We start from the raw sequence: 25,602 nt of genomic DNA on the forward strand, positions 1-25,602 counted from the left end.
CCCCCCCACCGCCCCCCCACCGACCCATCCCTCACGCCCTTCCCACCCACCCTCTCAGCTCTCCTCCTCGGGAGTCGAGCTGCGTTTGATATGCTAATCGGTACATCGTTTCATCTCGATAGGAAAGGTTTGAAACACTGTCCTGGGTGCAGTCTATCACGACGCTGTTAGCTTCAATAGCATTCTCTGACTATCAGAAAATAATTTACATTACAAAGGAGCCGGCCAGACCTCGGGCCAATCTCCTATCCCTTTGTTTTGCTTGCTGCTGTAATCTGTGCGACGGCTTCCCTCTTCCGGACTAATTACTTGCTGGTGTTCCCTTACACAGGCACGGAATGTCATCCCCTACCCAACTGACCATTCTTCATTAGCAAGCGGCACAAAGAGCAGTAGGGAGCTATTCGACTCTGTGGGCATCACAAGACCAATCCTGTTCTCACCTGAGGTCCACACACATACACTTTACAATTGCTAACTGCTTAGTAATTGGGAGCAGGCACCCCCTGGCTGTCTTTCCCCCTCGCTAGACACAGAGGGTAATTTTAACATCCCCTACTACTGTTCCAGCTGAGATCAACTAACAGAGCAGAGTGAATTTAGCATCTTCTGACTGTATCAAGGTTCATCCATCCTGATATCCATCTATCCGTCCATCCTTCCTTCCATCTATCCCCTTACCTTATCCATCCATTCAGCTCCCTAGCCATCCATCCATCCATTCACCCATCCCTCCTTCCATCCCTCCCTCCGTCCATCCCTCCATCCATCCCTCCCTCCCTCCATCTATCCCGACCTCCATCCATCCCTCCCTCCCTCCATCCATCTCTCCCTCCCTCCCTCCATCCATCTCTCCCTCCCTCCCTCCATCCATCTCTCTCTCCATCCATCCATCCATCCCTCCCTCCATCCATCCATCCCTCCCTCCATCCCTCCATCTCTCCCTTCATCCATCCATCCATCCCTCCCTCCATCCATCCCTCCTTCCCTCCCTCCATCCATCTCTCCCTCCATCCCTCCCTCCATCCATCCCTCCTTCTATCCCTTCTATCCATCCCTCCCTCCATCTCTCCCCCCATCCACCTATCCCTCTTTCTATCGTTATATTATAAACTGTGTGACGGTCGTGTATCTTGCTGCGATTCATGCACATATTCTATCACACTTGGACGTCATTGTCCGAAATTTCATATTCATCAAAGAATGATGAATCAAAACTGGAATCACCAAGCAGTGCACCAATCAACAGCCACTCTGAGAATATCCACTCGCACATCTCCGGTGGCGTTGCTCGTGATAAGTTCAAGGGGCAGTTGTCATGAGCGTTACATCGTGAAACACAGCATGGATGATTACCTTCGGGGGAGTGATGGGTCATCGCATAAAATCCCTCAGCAAAGCCTGTGGTTTTCTCCCAGCGCACGGCCTTGGGCCATTGGTTTCCATCACTCACCCGCACCTGACTCTTGCTCAGTACTCATGTTTCAAGTAACCCGTGTTTTGCCTCTCTCAACTGTCGCCGAGCTAAAGAAGGATATTAAAAGAATGAAAGACTTGCATTTATATAGCGCCTCTCACGTCCTCAGGAAAGCCAATGAAGTACTTTTGAAGTGTAGTTACTGTTGTAATGTAGGAAATGCGGCAGCCAATTTGCGCACAGCAAGATCCCACAAACAGCAATGTGATAATGACCAGATAATCTGATTTTTAGTGATGTTGGTTGAGGGATAAATATTGGCCCCAGGACGCTGGGGAGAACTCCCCCCTGCTCTTCTTCCAATAGTGGCCGTGGGATCTTTTACGTCCACCTGAGAGAACAGTCAGGGCCTTGGGTTTAACGTCTCATCGGAAAGACGGCACCTCCGACAGTGCGGCACTCCCTCAGTACTGGCACCGGGAGTGTCAGGCCTGGATTATGGGGCTCAAGTCTCTGGAGTGGGGCTCGAACCCACGACCTTCTGACTCAGAGGCTCGAGTACTACCCACTGAGCCACGGCTGACATTAGATAAGGTGACCAAAAGCTCGGTCGAAGAGGTGGGCTTTAAGGAGGGTCTTAAAGGAGGAGAGGGAGGCGGAGAGAGGTTACGGGAGGGGATTTCCAGAAGGAGAGACCTAAGTGGTCGAAGGCAGGGCTCACAAGAGTGGGGCGAAGGGGTAGGGCATGACGCACAAGAGGCCAAAAGAGGAGTGAAGAGTTTGCGGAGGAGGGGTTGGTGGAGGTTACAGAGATAGGGAGCGGGCGAAGCCATGGAGGGATTTCAACTCGAGGATGAGAGTTTTAAACAGGAGGTGTCGGGAGCTCGGCAGCTATTGTAAGTCACCTATCTACCTTCAACTACTTGTAGGTTGGTTGTGAGGGGGATCACCAGATGGTTAAAACTTAGGTTATAGAGGCACTGGAGAAGGCGCAAACAAGATTAACAAGGATGATACCAGAACCGAGAGGTTATAACTGAGGGCTCATGGGATTGGGGGTAATATATTAGCATGGATAGAGGATTGGTTAACGGACCGAAAACAGAGAGTAGGGACAAACGGGTCATTTTCAGGTCGGCAGGCTGTAACTAGTGGGGTGCCGCAAGGATCAGTGCTTGGGCCTCAGCTATTTACAATCTATATTAATGACTTGGATGAAGGGACCGAGTGTAATGTATCCAAGTTTGCTGACGATGCAAAGCTAGGTGGGAAAGTAAGCTGTGAGGAGGACACACAGAGTTTGCAAAGGGATATGGACAGGTTAAGTGAGTGGGCAAGAAGGTGGCAGATGGAGTATAATGTGGGGAAATGTGAGGTTATTCACTTTGGTAGGAGGAATAGAAAAACAGAATTTTTTAAAAGGTGAGAAACTATTAAATGTTGGTGTTTAGAGGGATTTGGGTGTCCTTGTACACGAAACACAGAAAGTTAACATACAGGTACGGCAAGCAATTAGGAAGGCAAATGGCATGTTGGCCTTTATTGCAAGGGGGTTGGAGTACAAGAGTAAGGAGGTCTTGCTGCAATTGTACAGGGCTCTGGTGAGACCACACCTGAAATACTGTGTACAGTTTTGGTCTCCTTACCTAAGGAAGGATATACTTGCCTTAGAGGCGGTGCAACGAAGGTTCACTAGATTGATTCATGGGATGAGAGGGTTGTCCTATGAGGAGAGATTGAGTAAAACGGGCATGGCCCTCTCTGGATTTTAGAAGAATGAGAGGGGATCTCATTGAAAAGTATAAAATTCTTAGGGGACTTGACAGGGTAGATGCTGAGAGGTTGTTTCCCCAGGCTGGAGAGTCTAGAACTAGGGGTCATAGTCTCAGGATAAGGGGTCGGCCATTTAGGACTGAGATGAGGAGGAATTTCTTCACTCAGAGGGTTGTGAATCTTTGGAATTCTCTACCCCAGAGGGCTGTGGATGCTCAGTCGTTGAGTATATTCAAGGCTGAGATCGATAGATTTTTGGACTCTAGGTGAATCAAGGGATATGGGGATCGGGCGGGAAAGTGGAGTTGAGGTCGAAGATCAGCCATGATCTGATCGAATGGCGGAGCAGGCTCGAGGGGCCGAATGGCCTACTCCTGCTCCTATTTCTTATGTTCGTATAACTATCAGGAAAGACTGAACAGGCTGGGGAGGAGGCTAAGGGGTGCCCTGATAGAGATCTTTAAGATTATGAAAGGGTTTGATAGGGTAGACATAGTGGAAAATGTTTCTAATTGTGGGGTCCAAAACTAAGGGCCATAAATATAATCACTAATAAATCCAACAGGGAACTCAGGAGAAACTTCTTTCCCCAGAGAGTGGTGAGAATGTGGAACTCACTCCCACAAGGAGTAGTTGAGGTGAATAGAATAGATACATTTAAGAGAAAGCTAGATAAACACATGAGGGAGAAAGGAATAGAAGGATATGCTGATAGGGTGAGATGAAGTAGGGAGGGAGGAGACTCGTGTGGAGCATAAACACCGGCATGGACCAGATGGGCCGAATGGCCTGTTTCTGTGCTGTAAAATTTGATGTAAAAGTCAAGTGTCTGGGATCAGATACCCAGTTGAAGAGGTGGCAGTGCAGCAGTGGCAATACGAACGCTCGAGACTGGCATCTCTCCTGACCGCCAGCGACCGGCACCCGTCTGGTTGGCACAGGAGACGAGGAATGCCCGCCCGCCCGCACGCACCCTCCCATGGGCATCTTCGGCCGGCTGAGGTGGAGCTCCTCGACGCCAATGGGCGGCAAGCAATTGTGATGGCGGGGGTGGGCGCGGGGAGAGGAGATTCAGGCGAGAACAGAAACAGTCTGTGCAAGGTGCTTAAACTGAGTGAGGAGATTGAGACACATCACCAGCCCTGTGATGTGAAACCTGTGGCAGACAACAAGAACCCTCAATTAGCTGTAAATCCCTTTTAAAATGCATGATGGGTGCACTGAATGTGTGGCTTGGTGCAGCAATCCCAGAGAGTATTGTGATGGAGGTTAACAATAAGGCTGAATCAGAGACTTGCTCGGTGAATGAGCAGCGCACTCAGTATAAATCACTCCTTGTTTGCAATTGCTGGGTGCTGTGTTAAGTGTTCAGAGCCTCACTGCGTTCCAACAATCCGAGTGAAGTGCGCAGAGTTGAAACCAGGCTTGATTTCGCATCCGTTTATTTCACATTGCCTCTGTGGCCCTGAGCCGACGTTTTTTCAGTCCGCCTGACACCCACTCTTTCCAGCAGCAGTTGCCAGTTTGTGATTAGGAGCAGGAACCCTGGCTAATTCTGCCCCCTCCCCGACTCCAGGGAAACCCAGGCCCGTTCGAACCCCACGCCCACCCTGAGGAAGGATAACACAGCACAATCTGGCGATGGATCCAGTGCTCTCCTGGCCCGGCCTCCCACCTCCCAACCCTCCGTGAACTTCAGCTCATCCATAACTCTGCTGCCCCCCCGTATCCTAACTCGCACCAAGTCACGTTCACCCATCACCCCCCTGTGCTCGCTGACCTACACTGGCTCCCGGTCCGGGAACGCCTCCATTTTAAAACTCTCATCCTTGTTTTCAAATCCCTCCATGGCCCTCGCCCCCTCCCTGTCTCTGTAACCTCCTCCAGCCCCTACAACCCTCTGAGATCTCTGCGCTCCTCCAATTCTGGCCTCTTGCGCATCCTCCCACTCTCTTCGTCCCACTATTGGCGGCCGTGCCTTCAGCTGCCTGGGCCCTAAGCTCTGGAATTCCCTCCCTAACCCTCTCTACTTCTCTCTCTGTTCCTTTAAGACGCTCCTTAAAACCTCCCTCTTTGACCAAGCTTTTGGTCACCTGTCCTAATATCTCCTTATGTGGCTCGGTGTCAAATTTTGTTTGATAATCGCTCCTGTGAAGCGCCTTGGGATGTTTTACTATGTTAAAGGCGCTATATAAATGCAGGTTGTTGTTGCTGATTTACCTGGTCTGCAAGGGCAGTGCATTTTGCAACTGAGCCGGAGGAGATAGGGTGGGATGTGCCTAACCTCCTAACATTTGAGTTTCAGAACTAAAGCTCTTCAATATCCCAGTCAAAACCCTGGTCAACTTACCGTACGGGGACACATGGGAATCACGGAATCATACAGCACAGAAGAAGGCCATTCGGCCCATCAAACCTGTGCTGGCTCTTTGAAAGAGCTCTCCAATTAGTCCCACTCCCCCCTGCTCTTTCCCATAGCCCTAAAAATGTTTTTCCCTTTTCAAGTATTTCTCCAATTCCCTTTTGAAAGTTATTATTGAATCTGCTTCCACCGCCCTTTCAGGCAGCGCATTCCAGATCATCACAACTCGCTGCGTAAAAAAAATTCTCCTCATCTCCCTCCTGGTTCTTTTGCCAATTCTCTTGCCAACTAGGGCTCATATATAAGATGATCACTAAGAAATTCAGGAGAAACGTCTTTACCCAGAGAGTGGTGAGAATGTGGAACTCACTCCCGCAAGGAGCAGTCGAGGGGAATAGAATAGATACATTTAAGGGGAAGCTCGATAAACACATGAGGGAGAAAGGAATAGAAGGATATGCTGATAGGGTGAGATGAAGTAGGGAGGGAGGAGGCTCGTGTGGAGCATGGACCAGTTGGGCCGAATGGCCTGTTTCTGTGCTGTAAATTCCACGCAATTCTATGTAATCTTAAATCTGTGTCCTCTGGTTGCCGACCCTCCTGCCAGTGGAAAAAGTTTCTCCTTATTCACTCTATCAAAACCCCTCATGATTTTGAACACCTCGATTAAATCTCCCCTTAACCTTCTCTGCTCTAAGGAGAACAATCCCAGCTTCTCCAGTCTCTCCGCATAACTGAAGTCCCTCATCCCTGGTCCCATTCTGTAATTCTACAGAGGTTTGCACCCCAAACGTGAGCCTTCCTCAGGAGAAAAACATTTTTAACTTGAATGTAGGCCGCACTTGTAGATTCTGACTTTGAGAAATGTGATTGCCATTCAGGTTAGTTCAGGAATCATTTGAAAATCGTACTTTGTCCAGTGGTGAGGTTTTGAAAGATTTACATTTATATCGCAAAGTGCTTGACATACTGGCAGTTCCTTTTAGATTGTTTGCGACCCAGCAGCCATTTTGCGCACAGCAAGATCCCACAAACAGCAATTAGTCTGTTCCCGATGGTTAGCTACGGCAGGAAGGTTGAAAAGAAAAAAGAAAGACTTGCATTTTTATAGCGCCTTTCATGACCTCAGGGTGTCCCAAAGTACTTTTTGAAGTGTGGTCACTGTTGTAATGTAGAAAACGTGGCAGCCAATTTGCGCACAGCAAGATCCCACAAACAGCAGTGTGATAATGACCAGATTGTTTGTTTTTAGGTGTTGATTGAAGGATAAATATTGGCTAGCTCTAGCTCATGGGGAGAACTCCCCTGCTCTTCTACGACATAACATCGTGGGATATTTTGCATCCACCTGAGAGGGGCAGACGGGGCCTCGGTTTAACGTCTCGTCCGAAAGACGGCACCTCCGACAGTGCGGCGCTCCCTCGGTACCGGCACTGGGAGTGTCGGCCTGGATTATGGGGCTCGAGCCTCTGGAGCGGGGCTCGAACCCACGACCTTCTGACTCAGCGGGCGAGAGAGTGATGTCAACTGAGCCAAGCAGCAAGTAGCTTGCGCGAGCTACGCTCCCCTCTCCTAAGCAGGCCTGTCACTTTAAGTGCGATGGGGCCGATTAGTTTAATAATCCCGTGCTGCATAATTCCTACCATAGTGGGGTGGAACAGAGCACCAGACCATTTCAACTGTTCGATCTGTCTGTCAAAGTCGTGTCCGGGGGGGAAAGGTCACAGCTGGTTCTTGTCGAATTGAGCGTTTCTTAAGCAGCGCACAATGTCACTAATGAGCCGGCCTGTTATCTCGTTACCAGCTCCACACGAAACCTTTCAGACAAACAAGGAGGTGGTCCCTCTGACAGCAGCATCATCTCCCTCACGAGAGACCCTGTCAGGGCCTGCAATTACAGTATCAGCTCTCCGGAGGAGCCCAGTGGGGAATTAGAGCTGTCAGCTCACCTCAACTGTGACTAGGAACAGGAGGAGGCCATTCAGCCCCTCGAGCCTGCTCTGCCATTCAATTAGATGGTGGCTGATCTGTATCTTAACTCCATCTACCTGCCTTGGTTCTGTAACCCTCTCTACCCTCACCCAACAAAAATCTTTCAACCTCAGTTTTGACATTTTCAATTGACCCCCAGCCTCATCAGCTTTTTGGGGGAGAGAGTTCCAGATTTCCACTCCCCTTTGTGTGAAGAAACGCTTCCTGACATCACCCCTGAAAGGCCTGGCTCTAATTTTAAGGTTAAGCCCCCTTGTTCTGGACTCTCCCACCAGGGGAAATAGTTTCTCTCTATCCACCCTATCAAATCCTTTAATTGCCTCAAACACCTCCATTAGATCACCCCTTAATCTTCAATACCCAAGGGAACGCAAACCGTCATTTGATTCAGGCCTTTCACATGGGGTTGCCAACTCTGGTTGGACTTATTCCTGGAGGTTTCATCACATGACCTCCCATTCTCCAACTACCCCGCCCGGTCAAAGAGCCTTTATCCCCCATCTCCAATATTTTTATAACTAATAAGCAAAAATGTTAAAAGAAAGTGGAAAAAAACACCATTTTGTAATGCCCCTATGATTGTTCGCCTGAGTTTTGCTCGCACCAGTGTCCTGGAGATTAATCTTCAATTCCTGGAGACTCCAGGCCAATTCTGGAGGGTTGGCAACCCTACTGTGGGCTAATTTTTCCCTCCTTCCTCCTCTCCTGGGTAGGGCTTTCTTTGGAGGCCACAGCCCTCCACCACCTCGCCCCAGAGCCTACTATTCACCCGCGAGCCTGCGCAGTGACTATCCGTCCTGATAGGTGGGAGGTGAGGCCTACACCACCAACCCCAACTGAGATGAGCCAAATTGGCACGGACTGAACCAGGGCCTGTACATGTCAGCACCATATCACACACTGCATCTCCCCACCAGTAAATCGCCCACTCTTCGTAGTTGTCCGTCAGATTTTACTTTTATATACAAAACCGTCTTTCGAATGAGACGTTAAACTGAGACCCCCGTCTGCCCCTCTCAGGGGGCGTAAAAGATCCCAGGGCCATTATTGGAAGAAGAACAGTTCTTCCCGGTGTCCTGGGTCAATATTTATCCCTCAACCAACATCATTAAAACAGATGATCTGGTCATTTATCTCATTGCTGTTTGTGGGATCTTGCTGTGTGCAAATGGACTGCCGCGTTTCCTACATTACAACACTTCAAAAAGTACTTTATTGGCTGTAAAGCGCTTTGGGACGTCCTGAGGTCGTGAAAGGCGCTATATAAATGCAAGTCTGTCTTTTTTTCTTTGATAAGAACAGAATTCAGGGAGAGATGTTCAAAGTGTCGCCACAGCGTCACCTACTGGTCAGAGTCTGCCACTACGTCGTGACAGGAAACTGGGGTCACTATTGTCAATGTTTACATAGGCAGTTTCAATGTTGACGCAAACACGTGACCAAAAATCGTGACAGTATGAAGTCCCGACAAAAAGAGAGAGAGAGACGGACGAGATGGCTCGTGATGGGGAAAGAGAAGAGATGGGTTGTGAAGGATAGAGAGAACAGTCCAGAGGTGAGAGAGGGATCAGCTGTCGAAGACAGGCTTTTTATTGGTGATACACACAGCTCCCAGCGACAAGGAACAAGAATTATGAATACAGATTTTGTTTTTGATTAAAAAGTTTCTTAATAATTTGCTACATAATTCATGGTTGCACTGTGCCAGTCTCAGGAGATGTGTTATTGCTTCCAGCACATTTGCTGCATCGCGGCTGCAGAATACAAGATACAGCAGAGAAACACAAAAGGCGCATAATCATCTCAGCTTGCGGGCACGATGAGCAAGACACGACCAGTAATGGGCACAGAGCCAGAGTCTGGCAGGACAAGATGTACCTGAATTTTACAGGAACATAGGAACAGAAGGAGGCCATTTAGCCCCTCGAGCCTGTTCCGCCATTCAATTAGAGCATAGACTTTTACAGCACAGAAGGAGGCCATTCAGCTCATCGTGCCTGTGCCGTCTCTTTGAAAGAGCTGCCCAATTAGTCCCACACCCCAGCTTTTTCCCCGTAACCCTGCAAATCAGTCCTCTTCAAGTACATGTCCAATTGTCTTTTGAAAGTTATGATTGAATCTGCTTCCACCGCCCTTTCAGGCAGCGCATTCCAGATCATCACAACTCGCTGCGTAAAAAAAATCCTCCTCATCTCACCTCTGGTTCTTTTGCCAATTACCTTAAATCTGTGTCCTCTGGTCACCGACCCTCCTGCCACTGGAAACAGTTTCTCCTTATTTACCCTCATGATTTTGAACGTCTCTATTAAATCCCCCCCTTAACCTTCTCTGCTCTAAGGAGAACAATCCCATTTCTCCAGTCTCTCCACATAACTGAAGTCCCTCATCCCTGGTACCATTCTAGTAAATCTCCTCTGCACCCTCTCCAAGGCCTTGACATCCTTCCCTAAAGTGTGGTGCCCAGAATTGTGCACAATACTCCAGCTGAGACCTAACCAGTGATTTATAAAGGTTCAGCATAACTTCCTTGTTTTTGTATTCAGTGCCCCTATTTACAAAGCCAGTATCCCAGATGCTTTCTTAACCACCTTATCAACTTGACCTGCTACCTTCAAAGATTTGTGAATCTCCACCCTCAGGTCCCTCTGCTCTGACCACCTCCTCAAAATAGTACAGTTTGGATTATACGGCTTCTCCATATTGTTCCTCCCAAAGTGCATCACTACACACTTATCCACATTAAATTACACCCGCCATGTGTCTGCCCATTTCACCAGTCTGACTATGTCCTCCTGAAGTCCGCTACTATCCTCCTCACTATTTACCACGTTGCCAAGTTTTATATCATTCGCAAACTTCGAAATTGTACTCCCTATACCCAAGTCCAGGTAATTTATATATAACAAGAAAAGCAATGGTCCTAATAGCGACCCCTGGGGGACCCCACTGCATACTTCTTTCCAGTCAGAAAAACATCTGTTCACCACTACTCTCTGCCTCCTATCCCTCAGCCAGTTACATACCCAAGTTACCACCATCCCTTTAATACCATGTGCTCGTATTATCTGAATGTCTGTTATGTGGTGCTTTATTAAATGCCTTTTGAAAGTCCATATATACAACATCTACTGCACTACCTTCATCAACCCTCTCTGATACTTCATCAAAGATCATTGCTTAACTATATCCTAACTCCATCTACCCGCCTTGGTTCTGTAACCCTTAATCCCCTCACCTAACAAAAATCCATCAATCTCAGTTTTGAAATTTTCAGTTGACCCCCAGCCTCAACAGCTTTTTGGGGGGAGAGAGTTCCAGATTCCCACTCCCCTTTGTGTGAGGAAGTGCTTCCTGACATCACCCCTGAACGGCCTGGCTCTAATTTTAAGGTTAGGCCCCCTTGTTCTGGACTCTCCCCCACCAGAGGAAATAGTTTCTCTCTATCTACCCTATCAAATCCTTTAATCATCTTAAACACCTCGATTAGATCACCCCTTAATCTTCTACACTCGAGGGAATACAAGCCGAGTCTCTGCAACCTGTCCTCATAATTTAACCCTTTTAGACCCCAGTATCATTCTGGTGAATCGGCACTACATCCCCTCCAAGACCAATATATCCTTCCTGAGGGGACGGTGCCCAGAACTGGACGCAGTATCTCCAGATGGGGGTCTAACCAGAGCTCTGTCCAGCTGTAATATAACTTCCTCCCCTTTGTATTCCAGCCCTCGAGATAAAGGCCAACATTCCAATAGCCTTTTTAATTATTTCTTGTACCTGTCCACTGGCTTTTAGTGGTTTCTGTACTTGGACCCCTAAATCTCTCCGCTCATCCACAGTTCCTGGCTTCTCGCCAGTTAGAAAATACTCTGATCTGCCTTTGTCAGGCCCACACTTGCCCACATTGAACTCCAGCTGCTCCTCTTCTCTCCTCTCTTTGGGTTATTGTTTCAAGCATACCGGACACCCTCCGGTTCCTCCCGTTCTTCACGTGGGCGCTGGCGGGTTACGCTACCGTGCCAGTATCGCAGCCTCGACTCACCCTATCCTCAGCAGGTGTCCGCAGGTGGACACCTCCGTGCAGTGGTGACTGGACAGCAATCAGATAGGAGCCTCACCGCCACCCAGACTGAGATGGGCTGACTCAGTGTAGAGCAGGGTACTGGAATCCTCCTGATCTCATAGTTCTGTGACACACAGGGCAGGGCATTTACCGACCGAGACCTGGATACCATGGACAATCCCTGCTGTCGTGGCCTTCGATGGTATTGCTCAGGGGGTATCCTGGTCATGATAAATGATGCCATACCTTGGACGCCTTCATTCTGACAACCAATGTCATTCCTAAAGGAAACCCTGTGATTTGATGCCTGATATCAATCCTGGCGCTATTCCCAGGGGGAATTTTAGCCGGTGATAAGGAGGAGCAAGGACCCTGGTCACGGTCAGTGATACCAGTCCTGGGGAGGGAGGGTGAGAGGACCCCGGTCACGGTCAGTGATACCAGTCCTGGGGAGGGAGGGTGAGAGGACCCCGGTCACGGTCAGTGATACCAGTCCTGGGGAGGGAGGGTGAGGGGACCCTGGTCACGGTCAGTGATACCAGTCCTGGGGAGGGAGAGTGAGAGGACCCTGGTCACGGTCAGTGATACCAGTCCTGGGGAGGGAGGGTGAGGGGACCCTGGTCACGGTCAGTGATACCAGTCCTGGGGAGGGAGAGTGAGAGGACCCCGGTCACGGTCAGTGATACCAGTCCTGGGGAGGGAGAGTGAGAGGACCCTGGTCACGGTCAGTGATACCAGTCCTGGGGAGGGAGGGTGAGAGGACCCTGGTCACGGTCAGTGATACCGGTCCTGGGGAGGGAGGGTGAGAGGACCCTGGTCATGGTCAGTGATACCAGTCCTGGGGAGGGAGGGTGGGAGGACCCTGGTCACGGTCAGTGATACGGTCCTGGGGAGGGAGAGTGAGAGGACCCTGGTCACGGTCAGTGATACCAGTCCTGGGGAGGGAGGGTGAGAGGACCCTGGTCACGGTCAGTGATACCAGTCCTGGGGAGGGGGGGTGAGAGGACCCTGGTCACGGTCAGTGATACCAGTCCTGGGGAGGGAGGGTGAGAGGACCCTGGTCACGGTCAGTGATACCAGTCCTGGGGAGGGAGGGTGAGAGGACCCTGGTCACGGTCAGTGATACCAGTCATGGGGAGGGAGGGTGAGAGGACCCTGGTCACGGTCAGTGATACCAGTCCTGGGGAGGGAGGGTGGGAGGACCCTGGTCACGGTCAGTGATACCAGTCCTGGGGAGGGAGGGTGGGAGGACCCTGGTCACGGTCAGTGATACCAGTCCTGGGGAGGGGGGGTGAGAGGACCCTGGTCACGGTCAGTGATACCGGTCCTGGGGAGGGAGAGTGAGAGGACCCCGGTCACGGTCAGTGATACCAGTCCTGGGGAGGGAGGGTGGGAGGACCCTGGTCACGGTCAGTGATACCAGTCCTGGGGAGGGAGGGTGAGGGGACCCTGGTCACGGTCAGTGATACCAGTCCTGGGGAGGGAGAGTGAGAGGACCCTGGTCACGGTCAGTGATACCAGTCCTGGGGAGGGAGGGTGGGAGGACCCTGGTCACGGTCAGTGATACCGGTCCTGGGGAGGGAGAGTGAGAGGACCCTGGTCACGGTCAGTGATACCGGTCCTGGGGAGGGAGAGTGAGAGGACCCTGGTCACGGTCAGTGATACCAGCCCTGGGGAGGGAGGGTGAGAGGACCCTGGTCACGGTCAGTGATACCAGTCCTGGGGAGGGAGAGTGAGAGGACCCTGGTCACGGTCAGTGATACCGGTCCTGGGGAGGGAGGGTGAGAGGACCCTGGTCACGGTCAGTGATACCGGTCCTGGGGAGGGAGGGTGAGAGGACCCTGGGGGAAAGGAATAGATGGATATGATGATAGGGTGAGATGAATTAGGGTGGGAGGAAACGCCGGCATAGACCAGTTGGGCCAAATGGCCTGTTTCTGTGCTGTAAATTCTCTGCAAGACAAAGATCTTAAAATCAATCAGGAGGGCACAAAGAGTCAGTGGTGTTTGAGGAACTCGGGTGAGGTGGGGGTGGGGGCAGGGTCGTGCCCCCGTTCTTTATCGGTGAGGCATTCCGACTCTTCTCCGGAGTGAACGACCACATTGGGCAGGGTGCTTGGCCGAGGCTGCGCTGCCAAGTGCCAGCGGCAAGTGGGGAAACGATCGGGCGAGGAAGCAAACGAGCCAACGCTTGAAGACGCAGGGCTCCCAGGCAGCTGCAGCGTCCCGAGGGGGAACGCCAGCCCAGAAAAGCACGGAACCCCAGAGGATGCTGACTGTGAGCAATAAATTGTGCCGACATCAGTATGAAGGACGCCTGCTGGCTTGGGACATGCAGCAGAGCGCTGTAATTGGGAACCCTCTGCACAGGCAATCAGTGAAGCAGCTTACAGGAAGACAAGTCGTAATCGCACGCTGCTGAAGTCCTTAACCCTCTCTGTCAGTGATTGGCGAGCAGCAGCCATTTTAAAGAATAGTCTTCTTTCCAGTCCTCTGTAGTTCCACCCCTCAAGATGGAATACAAGGGGGTGGAAGTTATATTACAGCTGAACAGAGCTCTGGCCAGACCCCATCTGGAGATACTGCGTTCAGTTCTGGGCACCGTCCCCACAGGAAGGATATATCGGCCTTGGAGGGGGTGCAGCGCAGATTCACCAGAATGATACCGGGGCTAAAAGGGTTAAATTACGAGGACAGGTTGCAGAGACGAGGCTTGTATTCCCTCGAGTGTAGAAGATTAAGGGGTGATCTAATCGAGGTGTTTAAAACGATTAAAGGATTTGATAGGGTAGATAGAGAGAAACTATTTCCTCTGGTGGGGGGAGTCCAGAACAAGGGGGCCTAACCTTAAAATTAGAGCCAGGCCGTTCAGGGGTGATGTCAGGAAGCACTTCTTCACACAAAGGGGAGTGGGAATCTGGAACTCTCTCCCCCAAAAATGCTCTTGAGACCGGGGGGGTCAAGAGACAATTTCAAAAGTGAGATGGATAGATTTTTGTGAGGTAACCCTAAGGGATACAGAACCAAGATGGAGTTAAGATACAGATCAGCCGTAATCTAATTAAATGGCGGAACAGGCACGAGGGGCTGAATGGCCTCCTCCTGTTCCGAAAATGGTCTCGAGTCACACAGGCACTGACCACCCCTCCAAGTGGCCGCTCTTTCAATAGGAGCCTCAAGGGCCTGATGGGCAGGGAGTGCAGCATCATAGTATAACCCGATCCTGCCACAGCCAACGTCCACGCGTGCCTCCACTTTCCAGCAGCTAGCAGGAGCAGGAGTTCAGGCTGGTATTTCCCTAGCCCAGGGGCGCTGAGGCCCCGCCGTGATACCTCGCTGCCGAGCTTGGCGACCTCAGCGCGGACCTTCATCGTCTTCGTGGCTCGCTGCCACATTGGGTAACGCACTCGTCAGGACCATTATCAGGAGCTTCCTCTCACACATACACTCAGCAGACAAGAAGAGTTCAGTCATGACGCTGCAGCCGTCATGGTGTACGGGGCAGGCTTGATGGACCATCTGGTCTTTTACTGCCCATCAGTTTCATTCAGTCGTAACACGAGCACTGCATCAAATAACAGTACCACTGGGCTCATCCTCACAGCCTGTCTGGCGGTTGTCCATTTCTTGGTGGAAAGCCCAGTTGACCTCCCGACCCCAGAGGGCTGTGGATGCTGAGTCGTCGAGTATATTCAAGGCTGAGATGGATAGATTTTTGGACTCTCGGGGAATCAAGGGATATGGGGATCGGGCGGGAAAGTGGAGCTGAGGTCGAAGATCAGCCGTGATGTGATTGAACGGCGGAGCAGGCTCGAGGGGCCGTGTGGCCGACTCCTGCTCCTGTTTCTTATGTCCTTATGTTCTGAAGGGTCCAAGCCCACAATGCAAGGCTGAGAACAGGAGCGGGGCAAGGCAAGCTGAGTCAAGAGATGGTGTCTCTCCACTTGGCTTTTAAAAGCCAGAAGGTTACAGGGGGAAGGGAAGACTGTGGGAGAGGAGGACGTCCATACATCCTTGGGAAAGAATGAGTTAGAAATGGGAGACAATACGATGAGGCAGGAGAAACAACGGGTAGGACGCACAAATGCACCGTAAGAATAACTCGTGGGGCGCAGAGAGTCGGGAGCATGGGAAGAGAGAGCCAACAAGATTATTCTCTCCAAAGCCTCAACATGTTTTATTTTCCCTTTTACAGAACACAGATGATATTCTGGTGGCCTCCGCAGAATGTCCGAGTGACGATGAAGATTTGGAAGAGTGCGAGCCCAGCACGGGTGAGTACAGTAACACTGGCCACTCCCGTTTGACTGGATTTGATTTGATTTTTTTTTTTGTGTTTGGTTACGCAGCAGCGATCTGCTACGGTAGATGAGCGGGAGCTTCGTCCCTCCCATCGCCCTGGCCAACCCTCTTCACAGGCAGGGCAGGACTAAGAAGCATTCGATCCGAGGGTTGGATGAATGAACAGCCATTCCTTGTGCCTCACCCAGACCCCCGATGAGCTCTCCACACCAACCCCTCCCCCTGTTAGGAAGCGCCTGCAACTGAGTGAAGGTCCCCCAATCTGTGCTGAGTTAGCTCATCGAAATTAAGGTGGGAGCAAGGGGAAAATTAGCCAGGGTTTCTGCCTGATTGCAGGGTATTCAGTATTATAAAATATACACAGTATCGACTCCCCATACTATGAAATATACACAGTATCGACTCCCCGTACTATAAAATATACACAGTATCGACTCTCCGTATCATAAAATATACACAGTATCGACTCCCCGTATTATAAAATATACACAGTATCGACTCCCCGTACTATAAAATATACACAGTATCGACTCCCCGTACGATAAAATATACACAGTATCGACTCTCCGTATCATAAAATATACACAGTATCGACTCCCCGTATTATAAAATACACACAGTATCGACTCCCCGTACTATAAAATACACACAGTATCGACTCCCCGTATTATAAAATATACACAGTATCGACTCCCCGTGTTATAAAATATACACAGTATCGACTCCCCGTATTATAGAATATACACAGTATCGACTCCCCGTATTATAAAATATACACAGTATCGACTCCCCCGTATTATAAAATATACACAGTATCGACTCTCCCGTATTATAAAATATACACAGTATCGACTCCCCGTATTATAAAATACACACAGTATCGACTCCCCGCATTATAAAATATACACAGTATCGACTCCCTGTACTATAAAATACACACAGTATCGACTCCCCCGTATTATAAAATATACACAGTATCGACTCCCTGTATTATAAAATATACACAGTATCGACTCCCCGTACTATAAAATATACACAGTATCGACTCCCTGTACTATAAAATACACACAGTATCGACTCCCCCGTATTATAAAATATACACAGTATCGACTCCCTGTATTATAAAATATACACATTATCGACTCCCCCGTATTATAAAATATTCACATTATCGACTCCCCGTATTATAAAATATACACATTATCGACTCGCCCGTGTTATAAAATATACACATTATCGACTCCCCGTGTTATAAAATATACACAGTATCGACTCCCCGTATTATAAAATATAAACAGAATCGACTCCCCGTATTATAAAATATACACAGTATCGACTCCCCGTATTATAAAATATACACAGTATTGACTCCCCCGTATTATAAAATATACACAGTATCGACTCCCCGTATTATAAAATATAAACAGAATCGACTCCCCGTATTATAAAATATACACAGTATCGACTCCCTGTACTATAAAATATACAAAGTATCGACTCCCCCGTACTATAAAATATACACATTATCGACTCCCCGTATTATAAAATATACACAGTATTGACTCCCCGTATTATAAGATATACACAGAATCGACTCGCCGTATTATAAAATATGCACAGTATCGACTCCCCCGTGTTATAAAATATACACAGTATCGACTCCCCGTATTATAAAATATACACAGTATCGACTCCCCTGTGTAATAAAATATACACAGTATCGACTCCCCCGTATTATAAAATATACACAGTATCGACTCCCCATATTATAAAATATACAGAATATCGACTCCCCCGTATTATAAAATATACACAGTATCGACTCCCCATATTATAAAATATACACAGTATCGACTCCCCCGTATTATAAAATATACACAGTATCGACTCCCTATATTATAAAATATACAGAATATCGACTCCCCCGTGTTATAAAATACACACAGTATCGACTCCCCGTATTATAAAATATACACAGTATCGACTCCCTATATTATAAAATATACAGAGTATCGACTCCCCGTAATATAAAATATACACAGTATCGACTCCCCGTATTATAAAATATACACAGTATCGACTCCCCCGTATTATAAAATATACACAGTATCGACTCCCCGTATTATAAAATTTATACAGTATCGACTCCCCCGTATTATAAAATATACACAGTATCGACTCCCCGTATTATAAAATATACACAGTATCGACTCCCCCGTATTATAAAATATACACAGTATCGACTCCCCCGTGTTATAAAATACACACAGTATCGACTCCCCGTATTATAAAATATACACAGTATCGACTCCCTATATTATAAAATATACAGAGTATCGACTCCCCGTAATATAAAATATACACAGTATCGACTCCCCGTATTATAAAATATACACAGTATCGACTCCCCCGTATTATATAATATACACAGTATCGACTCCCCGTATTATAAAATATACAAAGTATCGACTCCCCGTATTATAAAATATACACAGTATCGACTCCCCGTATTATAAAATATACACAGTATCGACTCCCCGTATTATAAAATACACACAGTATCGACTCCACGTACTATAAAATATACACAGTATCGAATCCCCGTATTATAAAATATACACAGTATCGACTCCCCGTATTATAAAATATACACAGTTTTGACTCCCTGTATTACTTAATACACACAGCACCGACTCCCCATACGATTTCATATACACAACACCGACTACCCGTATGATATAATACACACAGTACCGACTTCCCCTGTATTCTATAATGCACACAGTACCGACTCACCTGTATTCTATAATAGTAAACAATTTTACAACACCAAGTTATAGTCCAGCAATTTTATTTGAAATTCACAAGCTTTCGGAGACTTCCTCCTTCCTCAGGTAAATGTTTGTATTCTATAATACACAAAGTACCGACTCCCCGTATTCTATAATACACACAGTACCGACTCACCTGTATTCTATAATACACACAGTACCGACTCCCCCATATTATATAATACACACAGTACCGACTTCCCTGTATTATATAATACACACAGTACCGACTCCCCCGTATTATATAATACACACAGTACCGACTTCCCTGTATTATATAATACACATAGTACCGACTCACCTGTATTATATAATACACACAGTATCGACTCCCCCATATTATATAATACACACAGTACCGACTCCCCCGTATTATATAATACACACAGTACCGACTCCCCCGTATTATATAATACACACAGTACCGACTTCCCTGTATTATATAATACACACAATACCGACTCACCTGTATTATATAATACACACAGTACCGACTCCCCTGTATTATATAATACACACAGTACCGACTCCCCTGTATTATATAATACACACAGTACCGACTCACCTGTATTCTATAATACACACAGTACCGACTTCCCTGTATTATATAATACACACAGTATCGACTCCCCTGTATTATATAATACACACAGTACCGACTCCCCTGTATTCTATAATACACACAGTACCGACTCCCCCGTATTATATAATACACACAGTACCGACTCCCCTGTATTATATAATACACACAGTACCGACTCCCCTGTATTATATAATACACACAGTACCGACTCCCCCATATTGTATAATACACACAGTACCGACTTCCCCTGTATTCTATAATACACACAGTATCGACTCCCCCGTATTATATAATACACACAGTACCGACTCCCCCGTATTATATAATACACACAGTACCGACTCCCCTGTATTCTATAATACACACAGTACCGACTCCCCTGTATTCTATAATACACACAGTACCGACTCCCCTGTATTCTATAATACACACAGTACCGACTCCCCTGTATTCTATAATACACACAGTACCGACTCCCCTGTATTATATAATACACACAGTACCGACTCCCCTGTATTATATAATACACACAGTATCGACTCCCCCAAATTATACAATACACACAGTACCGACTCCCCTGTATTCTATAATACACACAGTACCGACTCCCCTGTATTCTATAATACACACAGTACCGACTCCCCCATATTATATAATACACACAGTACCGACTCCCCTGTATTATATAATACACACAGTACCGACTCCCCCATATTATATAATACACACAGTACCGACTGCCCTGTATTCTATAATACACACAGTACCGACTCCCCTGTATTATATAATACACACAGTACCGACTCCCCTGTATTATATAATACACACAGTACCGACTCCCCTGTATTATATAATACACACAGTACCGACTCCCCTGTATTATATAATACACACAGTACCGACTCCCCCATATTATATAATACACACAGTACCGACTCCCCTGTATTCTATAATACACACAGTACCGACTCCCCCATATTATATAATACACACAGTACCGACTGCCCTGTATTCTATAATACACACAGTACCGACTCCCCTGTATTATATAATACACACAGTACCGACTCCCCTGTATTCTATAATACACACATGACCGACTCCCCCATATCATATACACACAGTACCAACTCCCCTGTATTCTATAATACACACAGTACCGACTCCCCTGTATTCTATAATACACACAGTACCGACTCCCCTGTATTCTATAATACACACAGTACCGACTCCCCTGTATTCTATAATACACACAGTACCGACTCCCCTGTATTCTATAATACACACAGTACCGACTCCCCTGTATTCTATAATACACTCAGTACCGACTCCCCTGTATTATATAATACACACAGTACCGATGCCCCCATATTATATAATACACACAGTACCGACTCCCCCGTATTATATAATACACACAGTATCGACTCCCCTGTATTCTATAATACACACAGTACCGACTCCCCTGCATTCTATAATACACACAGTATCGACTCCCCTGTATTCTATAATACACACAGTACCGACTCCCCCGTATTATATAATACACACAGTATCGACTCCCCCATATTATATAATACACACAGTACCGACTCCCCCGTATTATATAATACACACAGTATCGACTCCCCTGTATTCTATAATACACACAGTACCGACTCCCCTGTATTCTATAATACACACAGTATCGACTCCCCTGTATTCTATAATACACACAGTACCGACTCCCCCGTATTATATAATACACACAGTATCGACTCCCCCATATTATATAATACACACAGTATCAACTCCCCCGTATTATATAATACACACAGTACCGACTCCCCCTGCATTATACAATATACACAGTACCGATGCCCCCATATTATATAATACACACAGTACCGACTCCCCCGTATTATATCATACACACAGTATCGACTCCCCTGTATTCTATAATACACACAGTACCGACTCCCCTGTATTCTATAATACACACAGTATCGACTCCCCCGTATTATATAATACACACAGTACCGACTCGCCTGTATTCTATAATACACACAGTACCGACTCCCCTGTATTATATAATACACACAGTACCGACTCCCCTGTATTATATAATACACACAGTACCCACTCCCCTGTATTCTATAATACACACAGTACCGACTCCCCTGTATTATATAATACACACAGTACCAACTCCCCTGTATTCTATAATACACACAGTACCGACTCCCCTGTATTCTATAATACACACAGTATCGACTCCCCTGTATTATATAATACACACAGTACCGACTCCCCTGTATTCGATAATACACACAGTACCGACTCCCCCGTATTCTATAATACACACAGTACCGACTCCCCCGTATTATATAATACACACAGTACCGACTCCCCTGTATTATATAATACACACAGTACCGACTCCCCTGTATTATATAATACACACAGTACCGACTCCCCTGTATTCGATAATACACACAGTACCGACTCCCCCGTATTCTATAATACACACAGTACCGACTCCCCCGTATTATATAATACACACAGTACCGACTCCCCTGTATTCTATAATACACACAGTACCGACTCCCCTGTATTCTATAATACACACAGTACCGACTCCCCTGTATTCTATAATACACACAGTACCGACTCCCCTGTATTCTATAATACACACAGTACCGACTCCCCTGTATTATATAATACACACAGTACCGACTCCCCTGTATTATATAATACACACAGTATCGACTCCCCCAAATTATACAATACACACAGTACCGACTCCCCTGTATTCTATAATACACACAGTACCGACTCCCCTGTATTATATAATACACACAGTACCGACTCCCCCATATTATATAATACACACAGTACCGACTCCCCTGTATTATATAATACACACAGTACCGACTCCCCCATATTATATAATACACACAGTACCGACTCCCCTGTATTCTATAATACACAGTACCGACTCCCCTGTATTCTATAATACACACAGTACCGACTCCCCCATATTATATAATACACACAGTACCGACTCCCCTGTATTATATAATACACACAGTATCGACTCCCCTGTATTCTATAATACACACAGTACCGACTCCCCCATATTATATAATACACACAGTACCGACTGCCCTGTATTCTATAATACACACAGTACCGACTCCCCTGTATTATATAATACACACAGTACCGACTCCCCTGTATTATATAATACACACAGTACCGACTCCCCTGTATTCTATAATACACACAGTACCGACTCCCCCATATTATATAATACACACAGTACCGACTCCCCTGTATTCTATAATACACACAGTACCGACTCCCCCATATTATATAATACACACAGTACCGACTGCCCTGTATTCTATAATACACACAGTACCGACTCCCCTGTATTCTATAATATACAGTATCGACTCCCCTGTATTATATAATACACACAGTACCGACTCCCCTGTATTCTATAATACACACAGTACCGACTCTCCTGTATTCTATAATACACACAGTATCGACTCCCCTGTATTATATAATACACACAGTACCGACTCCCCTGTATTATATAATACACACAGTACCGACTCCCCTGTATTATATAATACACACAGTACCGACTCCCCTGTATTCTATAATACACACATGACCGACTCCCCCATATCATATACACACAGTACCAACTCCCCTGTATTCTATAATACACACAGTACCGACTCCCCTGTATTCTATAATACACACAGTACCGACTCCCCTGTATTCTATAATACACACAGTACCGACTCCCCTGTATTCTATAATACACACAGTACCGACTCCCCTGTATTCTATAATACACACAGTACCGACTCCCCTGTATTCTATAATACACTCAGTACCGACTCCCCTGTATTATATAATACACACAGTACCGATGCCCCCATATTATATAATACACACAGTACCGACTCCCCCGTATTATATAATACACACAGTATCGACTCCCCTGTATTCTATAATACACACAGTACCGACTCCCCTGTATTCTATAATACACACAGTATCGACTCCCCTGTATTCTATAATACACACAGTACCGACTCCCCCGTATTATATAATACACACAGTACCGACTCCCCTGTATTATATAATACACACAGTACCGACTTCCCCTGTATTCTATAATACACACAGTACCGACTCCTCTGTATTATATAATACACACAGTATCGACTCCCCCATATTATATAATACACACAGTACCGACTCCCCCTGTATTATATAATACACACAGTACCGACTCCCCTGTATTATATAATACACACAGTACCGACTCCCCTGTATTCGATAATACACACAGTACCGACTCCCCCGTATTCTATAATACACACAGTACCGACTCCCCCGTATTATATAATACACACAGTACCGACTCCCCTGTATTCTATAATACACACAGTACCGACTCCCCTGTATTATATAATACACACAGTACCGACTCCCCTGTATTCGATAATACACACAGTACCGACTCCCCCGTATTCTATAATACACACAGTACCGACTCCCCCGTATTATATAATACACACAGTACCGACTCCCCTGTATTCTATAATACACACAGTACCGACTCCCCTGTATTCTATAATACACACAGTACCGACTCCCCTGTATTCTATAATACACACAGTACCGACTCCCCTGTATTCTATAATACACACAGTACCGACTCCCCTGTATTATATAATACACACAGTACCGACTCCCCTGTATTATATAATACACACAGTATCGACTCCCCCAAATTATACAATACACACAGTACCGACTCCCCTGTATTCTATAATACACACAGTACCGACTCCCCTGTATTCTATAATACACACAGTACCGACTCCCCCATATTATATAATACACACAGTACCGACTCCCCTGTATTATATAATACACACAGTACCGACTCCCCTGTATTATATAATACACACAGTATCGACTCCCCCAAATTATACAATACACACAGTACCGACTCCCCTGTATTCTATAATACACACAGTACCGACTCCCCTGTATTCTATAATACACACAGTACCGACTCCCCCATATTATATAATACACACAGTACCGACTCCCCCATATTATATAATACACACAGTACCGACTCCCCTGTATTATATAATACACACAGTACCGACTCCCCTGTATTCTATAATACACACAGTACCGACTCCCCCATATTATATAATACACACAGTACCGACTCCCCTGTATTCGATAATACACACAGTACCGACTCCCCCGTATTCTATAATACACACAGTACCGACTCCCCCGTATTATATAATACACACAGTACCGACTCCCCTGTATTCTATAATACACACAGTACCGACTCCCCTGTATTCTATAATACACACAGTACCGACTCCAACATATTATATAATACACACAGTACCGACTCCCCTGTATTATATAATACACACAGTATCGACTCCCCTGTATTCTATAATACACACAGTACCGACTCCCCCATATTATATAATACACACAGTACCGACTGCCCTGTATTCTATAATACACACAGTACCGACTCCCCTGTATTATATAATACACACAGTACCGACTCCCCTGTATTATATAATACACACAGTACCGACTCCCCTGTATTCTATAATACACACAGTACCGACTCCCCCATATTATATAATACACACAGTACCGACTGCCCTGTATTCTATAATACACACAGTACCGACTCCCCTGTATTATATAATACACACAGTACCGACTCCCCTGTATTCTATAATACACACATGACCGACTCCCCCATATCATATACACACAGTACCAACTCCCCTGTATTCTATAATACACACAGTACCGACTCCCCTGTATTCTATAATACACACAGTACCGACTCCCCTGTATTCTATAATACACACAGTACCGACTCCCCTGTATTCTATAATACACACAGTACCGACTCCCCTGTATTCTATAATACACACAGTACCGACTCCCCTGTATTCTATAATACACTCAGTACCGACTCCCCTGTATTATATAATACACACAGTACCGATGCCCCCATATTATATAATACACACAGTACCGACTCCCCCGTATTATATAATACACACAGTATCGACTCCCCTGTATTCTATAATACACACAGTACCGACTCCCCTGTATTCTATAATACACACAGTATCGACTCCCCTGTATTCTATAATACACACAGTACCGACTCCCCCGTATTATATAATACACACAGTACCGACTCCCCTG

General features: G+C 46.6%; 1 protein-coding gene across 18 annotated transcripts in view; it reads left to right on the plus strand.

The window, feature by feature from the left end:
• The window catches only part of LOC137306476 (neurexin-2-like), a 1,403,359-nt gene that overhangs the window by 1,280,877 nt on the left and 96,880 nt on the right, over positions 1 to 25,602 (plus strand). For 14 of the 18 annotated variants that reach the window (XM_067975720.1, XM_067975727.1, XM_067975722.1 and 11 more), the window contains one exon: positions 15,803 to 15,881. In XM_067975720.1, coding sequence (XP_067831821.1) covers positions 15,803 to 15,881 — 79 coding nt within the window. Of the gene's footprint in view, positions 1 to 6,414; positions 6,434 to 15,802; positions 15,891 to 25,602 lie in introns of all 18 variants that reach the window. The other 4 variants (XM_067975728.1, XM_067975726.1, XM_067975734.1 and 1 more) reach the window with 3 other exon arrangements.

Source organism: Heptranchias perlo, chromosome 43 (genome assembly GCF_035084215.1).
Source record: "Heptranchias perlo isolate sHepPer1 chromosome 43, sHepPer1.hap1, whole genome shotgun sequence".
Lineage (NCBI taxonomy): Eukaryota > Metazoa > Chordata > Chondrichthyes > Hexanchiformes > Hexanchidae > Heptranchias > Heptranchias perlo.